General features: G+C 48.6%; 1 protein-coding gene across 1 annotated transcript; it reads right to left on the bottom strand.

Moving 5' to 3' along the window:
- Positions 1-874: 874 nt before the first annotated feature.
- LOC136549954 (3-hydroxy-3-methylglutaryl-coenzyme A reductase 3-like) lies at positions 875-4,857 on the bottom strand. Its single transcript, XM_066541385.1, has 4 exons — positions 3,807-4,857; positions 3,364-3,545; positions 1,883-2,229; positions 875-1,238 (listed from the first exon to the last, which is right to left on the bottom strand). Exons 1-4 carry the CDS (start codon positions 4,751-4,753, stop codon positions 966-968), a joined length of 1,749 nt encoding a protein of 582 aa, XP_066397482.1. The 5' UTR covers positions 4,754-4,857; the 3' UTR covers positions 875-965.
- Positions 4,858-7,310: the final 2,453 nt, after the last annotated feature.

Here is a 7,310-nt window from a genome sequence, read left to right as displayed (position 1 = left end):
CACGGCGCGCGGCCTGTGGCCATCTCGACGACGGTGCAGCCCAGCGCCCAGATGCCGGCGGCGGGGCCCTGCTCCTCCCCGCGAGCCACCTCGGGTGCCATGAACGCCGGCATGCCGCCGATGATGGTAGGGCGCGCGGAGGCGGAGCCGAAGCCGGAGCTGCCCACCGCCCTGGCGCACCCGAAGTCCACGAGCTTGGCGCGGCCGTCGGCGCCGACCATGACGTTCCTTGACATCCCCATGCACGAGCGACCGCGCGTGGAGGTACGCCAGGCCCCGCGCCACGTCCGCGGCGTACGTGGCCACCGCGCGCTCGTCGTCGCCGAGGCGCCCGCCGTCGCTGCTCCGAGCAGCCACGTCCGCGAGCGAGCCCCCCGGCGCGAACTCGAGGAGCAGCTGGCAGCCCCCGTCGGGCGCGGCGCGGACGTCCAGGCAGGGGACGACGTGCGGGGACCGGAGCGCGGCCAGGATGCCCCCCTTGCGCCACAGGTGCTCTGCCACGGCGCGGACTTGACCGCGAAGAGCGCCCCCGAGGCTTCGGCGGCAGCGAGCGACACCACCACGCCCGATGCGCCGCGCCGACACCACCACGCTCGATGCGCCGCGGCCGAGCATGCGGATGCGCGTCCACCCGCCGCTAATGACCACTGTTGTTCCCATTTGGTTTTGCGCGATTTGTTGCCGAAGGTGGGAGACGCGGATGAGAGAGGGAGAGAGATTGAGAGAGAGAGAGAGAGAGGATAGGGATGAGATGGGTATTATGGACATTTTGACTGACCGGACCCACTTATTAGGACTTCAAACGGTGAAAAACGAACGGAACTCCGACGGAATGACTTGAAGAGCAAAGAAGTTCAGAACGATGACACTCGTGTGCGGTCAATTTTTTTAATGGCTTATGTGTAATTCCAAACTATTTTAATGGTATACATGAAGGGGGGTATAAAACAACAACTTGATATTATTCAGCATTTCTTGGGTTTGACTGCTGTTGCCTCTGCAAGGGCCTTGGACATATCTTTGCTTGATCTGTTGTATTTCATGTGGCTATTAACGAGATGGCCAGCGGCCTGCGCAGAGATGAGGGACAGCTCCCCAGCTAGGACCGCACCGGCAACCATCGTGGCCAAGAGCCTCGCGTTGGACCCTGGAAATTCCCTGCTAGCACGTTTGACGCCAAGCAGGTCCAAGCAGCCAGACTGTGAGGCCAGCTGCGTGCCTCCACCAACTGTGCCAACCTGTGTTTGGGTTAGGACAACACCCCATCAGTTATAGCATAATGCATGGCCATAAGATAATGACACTAGCAAACAATCTTCTGCAAGTGTCTGGCATAGACCCATGCCATTCCAGATGCCATCTCAACAATAGCAAACAGAAAATTACAAGATTACACGCTAATCAAACAGACATGGACTGCTATTGCCAGCGCCTGCTGATTATGAAAACAAGAATGAACAACTGCTACATATTTTTTATATACAAATCAGATCATGTAGGAATATAATAACTAATATAGGTAAAGGCCATGATGGCAATGGCATAGACCCCATCCATTATTATTCTAAATATCATAACAGCATAGCTAGTCATCTAAACTGTACAATGATTTGATGATCAAATTCCTAGGTTCCATGTATATACTCAATGAAGGGATACTTTAGCTCGAAGCAAATAGTGTTACCATGAGAGTACCACATATTAAAACAAGGGCACTTTCTGTTATCTTAGTGTAATTACTAATTAACTATTTTCAAGTGGGGCATGGTATATAATTGTTTCAATCAATCACTAGGTCTTAAAAAAACTCATGGATGCCAAATTATTAGGGATCATAAATTCCACGAAGAGCAAGACATCATTAACATAGGAAGTTTCAAACCTCAATTGATGGCATAGTAACGGAGATGTGGAGATCTTTGCCATCATTTATAGATTCTAACATCGTGATGCACTGGGAACTCTCCACGTTCTGTGCAGGGTCCTGACCAGTGGCAATGAAGATGGCTGTCACAATGTTACTTGCATGGGCATTGAAACCCCCAAGAGCTCCAGCAACAGCTGAACCAGCAAGGTTCTTGATCATGTTCAATTCTACGAGAGCCTGAACGTTTGTCTTGAGAACCTTTTTCACAACTTCTTCCTTGATTACTGCCTCACAAACCACCGACTTCCCACGGCCATCAATCCAGTTCACAGCAGCTGACTTCTTGTCAGAACAGAAGTTACCTATTTTGTTACAGATTATATTAGTTAAGAAAACACAAGGCATCAAAGATACATGGAAAGAGAGAAATTTTCGGGTTCTAATAATGATTCCACCAAAAAAAACATATCTTCTGTTCTTCCTATCTCTCTCATATCAATAATTAATTGTTATTTTACACTTTGCTAGGCCACTTGGTTACTGTGATGTTGGAAATCAGCTCACTGCTATTACTTATGCTATGTACAAGATATGAGTTGACATTTAACATATCATTTAAAAACACTATACAGTAGAACACAGTGGTTCTCTTATTTTTTTTTTATTTTGTGTGAATTCTCCATAGAAGTACCAGGCCACGTTTAGTTCGGCGGAGTCAGCGCCGCCCGAATCACTGTAGCTACACTGTAGCTACGGTGTCGTTTTGTTTTTATTCGGTAATAATTGTCCAATCGTTGACTAATTAGGCTCAAAACGTTCGTCTCGCAAAGTACAACCAAACTGTGCAATTAGTTTTTGATTTCGTCAACATTTAGTACTCCATGCATGTACCGCAAGTTTGATGTGACGGAAAATCTTCTTTTTACATAGTGCCAAATTCTGGAATTTGGGGAACTAAACACCCCCCTAGTACTTCAAATGTTCATTGCATATTGGTGGAGGAACCGGACAGAAAGGCACAACTGCATAAGTGAGAGCAACTGAAGTCAACATCAGTTACTGGGGTCATGCCTAGAATGTTCCAAGTCTATATGAGTTAGAAAAAATGGCATTCACAAATAATAGTCCATCTAGGTTTGTTCCAAGTCAAACCTTTTTTTTTACCTTTGTACTATCAATATTTAAGATTCTTTATAGATTTCCAACATAAGATAAGCATGCTAGACTGATTATGAACAATATTTTTCATCATAAACTATACTTCTTTCATTTAAGATATTGTATTTCATAGATGATGCTAGCCATAGTGTCGTATTAGAGATCGTGTCGATGCCTGAATGGACTTATATTTCCGATCAGATGAAGTATAATTGGTGAGAATTTTTCTACCTGGTTTCTGAATTTGAATGTGCTTCTCTCAAACAAAAACAATTAGATGCACAATAAAGCAGGTAAAATTCGAAAATAGAATTTAAGAAACTATAACATAGGAAAACCTGATATGCTGATGACATCCATATCAGGGAAGTCAGCCTGGAGGTAGTCCAGCACGTTCTGTACACCTTTGGAGACCATGTTCATCCCCATGGCATCCCCTGTGCTGCAGCTGAACCTCATGTACAGGTTCCTCCCTGCAATCGCACACTTCACTCCCTGCAGCCTTCCAAATCTGCTCGATCTGCACAAATATTTCCCAAAACAGGCCGGTCACATGATCCCAGTCTAAATCCTCAAGTTCAAAAACAGGGCAACAGTACAGGCAATTTATGGGTTCAAAAATTGTCGGATGGCAACTGTTGCTTTGATCGGGATGGATGCACAGAGACGTGTCGCCAAGCACAAAAGCCGCCCTAGCCTAATGGCAATCGTTGAGCGCGTGGAGCATGGGCGGAAAGCGAAAGGGACAATGTGACGTTGCTTTGGAATCTAGCGTTCTTACCTGTTAAACACCACAGCCAGGGTGTCAAAGTTGGCTGGGTCCTCCAAGAAGGCCTTGAGCTCGGCGGCGCGGCGTGCAGACGGGAACCGGACGACCGGGGCTCGCGTCATCCCGTCCTTGAGCACGACACTAGAGGCGCCACCGGACTCGGCAATGGCCTTGCATCCGCGGTTCGTGCTGGCGACGAGGCAGCCCTCGGTGGTTGCCATTGGTACGTAGACGCGGCGGCCGTCGAGCAGGAGCGGGCCGGCGACGCCCACGGGAAGCTGGACGTACCCCACCGGCAGCTCGCAGCACTGGCCGAGGATGGACGCGTAGTCAAACCCGTCGAGCGGGAGCCCGTCCATGTCCCTCCCGGTGATCCGGCGCAGCGCCTCCCGCCTGATCCCGGCGGCCCGGCGGCAATCTCCCAGCCTAGTCTCCAGCACGTAGGACGGGATCTTCCCTGCGACAACCGCGGCCACGATCTCCTCGTCCTCCTCCGGCATTTTCTCGGGCGCGGCGGCGGGGCTCCCCAGCAGAGCGCACGGGGCCGGCGCGGGCGGCGGCGGCGCCGCCCGCGCCTGCTTGTGGCGGGAGTCGATGATGAAGTCCTCATCGTCGTCGCTGTTGGAGACGACGGAGTGCACGAAGGCGATCCCGAAGAAGCTGAGGAGGTAGATGAGCGACGCCACGAGGCCGCAGATGGCGAAGATCTCGGCGAGGGAGACCACGTGGAGCGGCGTGGAGGCGCGGATCTTCTCCCGCCACCGCCGCATCAGGTACACCAGCGACGCGGCGAGCAGCGCCGAGAAGATGAGGTTCGTGTGACGGATCGGCAGCGGCAGCGGCAGCGCGTCCCCCGCCTGCACACGCACCCGCTCCCCCTCGCCGCCCCCGGTCGCCGGCTGGCGCCGCGGGGCGCTCCCGTGCGGCGGTGGAACCCTGCGGCCGACCTCCATGGCCATAGGGCGGGCGAGGCAGCGGCGGGCTCGCTCGTCGGCGCTCGACCGCGCGGCGGAGCGGAGGAGGAGCAGCAGAGCAGTGGCCGGGGGGTTTGGGGATTTGATTTGGGAGGGATCGATCTCGAGCCGGGCGCTCTCATATAGCTTCGCCGCCGCTACCCTGAGCTCAGAGGACTCGTTGACAGGCTGGGCCTACCACGGTTCGTTGGGCCCCAGCCGTGCCTGGCCTCTCCCTCGGCTGGATTGCTGTTGCTAAGGATGGCCATAGGTAAATCCTCATCGGGTACGGTCACTTCAGACTTATTTTCGCTATAAAAAATTAATACCGTCAGAATATCCATATTCATCATTGGGTGGAGAATTTTCCCCAGACCTATACCTGGCCGAGTAAATCATACCCGTCGGGTCACCCGTACCCGCCAACAATTTATTTACGCACATGAAAATCAACAATTCAACAGCAACCACCACTAACCAGAGGACATAAAATTAGACAAATAATAGCATATAATAATATCTTCTGTAAATTAAGGCCCCGTTTGGCAGGGCTTCTCCACCGGCTTCAGAAGCCGTTGGAGCCGTTTTCTGCCAAATGGGGTAAAGTGAAATAGCTTCACTGGTGAAGCCCCTAAAAACATGCCCTCATAGTGATTTGGGGTGGGATGGAGCAAAAAAAAAAGTGGCTTCTTCCGGCTCCTTCTCCAGGCCCCTAAAAACATGCTCTCACAGGGAAGCCATTTTACCAAATGGTTTACCAAAACCGCTTCAGCTCCACTGGTGGATCTGTTCGTAGAGCTGAAGCAAAAAAAATTGACTTCACTAGTTAAGTGAAGCTCTACCAAATAGAGCCTAAGATTCCTTTCTATTTAGTTACCCTGTTCGCTTGTTGGTTTCAGCTAGCCTAAACCAACCAGCCAACAGTATTTTTCTTTCACAACAAACCAGCACTAGTCAGCCCAAACTAGCACAGAAACTATCCAGTGAACAGGCCGAGTTTCTCCTCTACATTAGTCATGATTAATGTAGAAGTTATTGATTATAGAAATGGTTTCGGGACTTTCAAGTAGAGTATTGGACTCGTTGACTCCAGAACAAGTGATGCACTACAACACTGAAGAAGAGTGTAGCCATCTTGCAAGTACCCTACCTCCTATTGAAGCAGCATTGCTTGAATGGGTCATCAATCTCATGGCAGATGTGGTGGAAAATGAAAGCTACAACAAGATGAATGCTCGCAACATTGCTATGGTTTTTGCACCAAATATGACTAAGGTTACTGGCAAGCATATTTGTTTCTCGCTACCTGCATTATTTTTCAGAATTTGTAGTCTAACCACGGAGCATTGATCTCTTTCAGATGGCCGGGTATTTTTCACCCATGGGTAAACGGTTACGGGGACTGCTGGAACATACCCATACCCGCGTACCCGATGGGTGAAGGGTTTGGTCCATTTACGTACCTGTGGGTAGTGTGTTTAGTCCATATTTAGATCCTAATGGAGTAAATACCCATCGAGTATCGGATCGCGGGTCCCCATTGTCATCTTTAGCTGTTGCTGCTCTGCTCTCGCCCTGGCCCGGGCCGTCAGATGGAGGGGTTCTGCCGTTTGGTTTGGCTGGGCCTACCACAGTTCATTTGGCCGTGGCTCATCGTAAACGATCGTAAATTTTTAGTTAAAATAATATTTTTTTCTCATATAAATCAACTAGCAGTGCTTCTTCGTGAACCAGGCTGAACTGTTCTCTTGTCTGTCTGGACTCTGGACAGCCGGACATGTATGCACGCAGCACGCCTAGATGGTGTCCACTTTCCAGCCCGTTTCTAACTTCGTTTCTGCTAGCATAGGAGTATAGTGCACTTCCGTTGCTAGTTCCAGTGTCACGTACGCACGTTACGTGACTTGAAGGGCCAATGCCCTCTCTGCACGTCCTAGCGAGGTAGGTACCAACGGGTTAGTCGAGTGCCGCCGTCAACGAGAGCGGATTCTCTTCTCAGAGCTCTAAATTATAAGGTAAAATTTTAAATAAATGGTCTAAAAGTTAGTTATAAATTTTAACCCACCTTACATTAAAGCTTTAGAGTTCAAAAGTAAGATATAGTGCTCTAAAAAATTTAAAGCTCTAAAGTTTAAAGAGGTGATATAAACAGGCCATAAGTCTTCTTTGTTTGCTAAACAAATATGGCTCCTGTTTTTTTTTTCAAAAAATAATTGTAAAATATATTTTCATATTAAATCTACCGAAGGCATAAATATTAATATTATTTTGTTTATAGACTTAGTTAAAATTACAAAAGTTTCTTTATAACAAATGGTCTTTGATGTATCTCGATAGAAAAAAAAACACTCTTTGATGTGTGTGTTGTTATCCTCATTATTTCATTTTTTTCTCTATGGAGGTTAATTGTTTGCCAATTTCTTCTATCCCTCTACCAAAAAGAATGCACATCTTTTAATTCTTTTGAAGTATCAACATTTGTATCTCTCTACATATATGTTTATTATGAAAAATATATTTCACTATTAATCTAGTCATACTCATTACGAACCATAAACATTAT

The sequence above is a fragment of the Miscanthus floridulus genome, chromosome 4 (assembly GCF_019320115.1).
Source record: "Miscanthus floridulus cultivar M001 chromosome 4, ASM1932011v1, whole genome shotgun sequence".
Taxonomy (NCBI): domain Eukaryota; kingdom Viridiplantae; phylum Streptophyta; class Magnoliopsida; order Poales; family Poaceae; genus Miscanthus; species Miscanthus floridulus.
The sequence above is the reverse complement of the archived record's forward strand: the minus strand, read 5'-3'. Positions and strand labels throughout refer to the sequence as shown.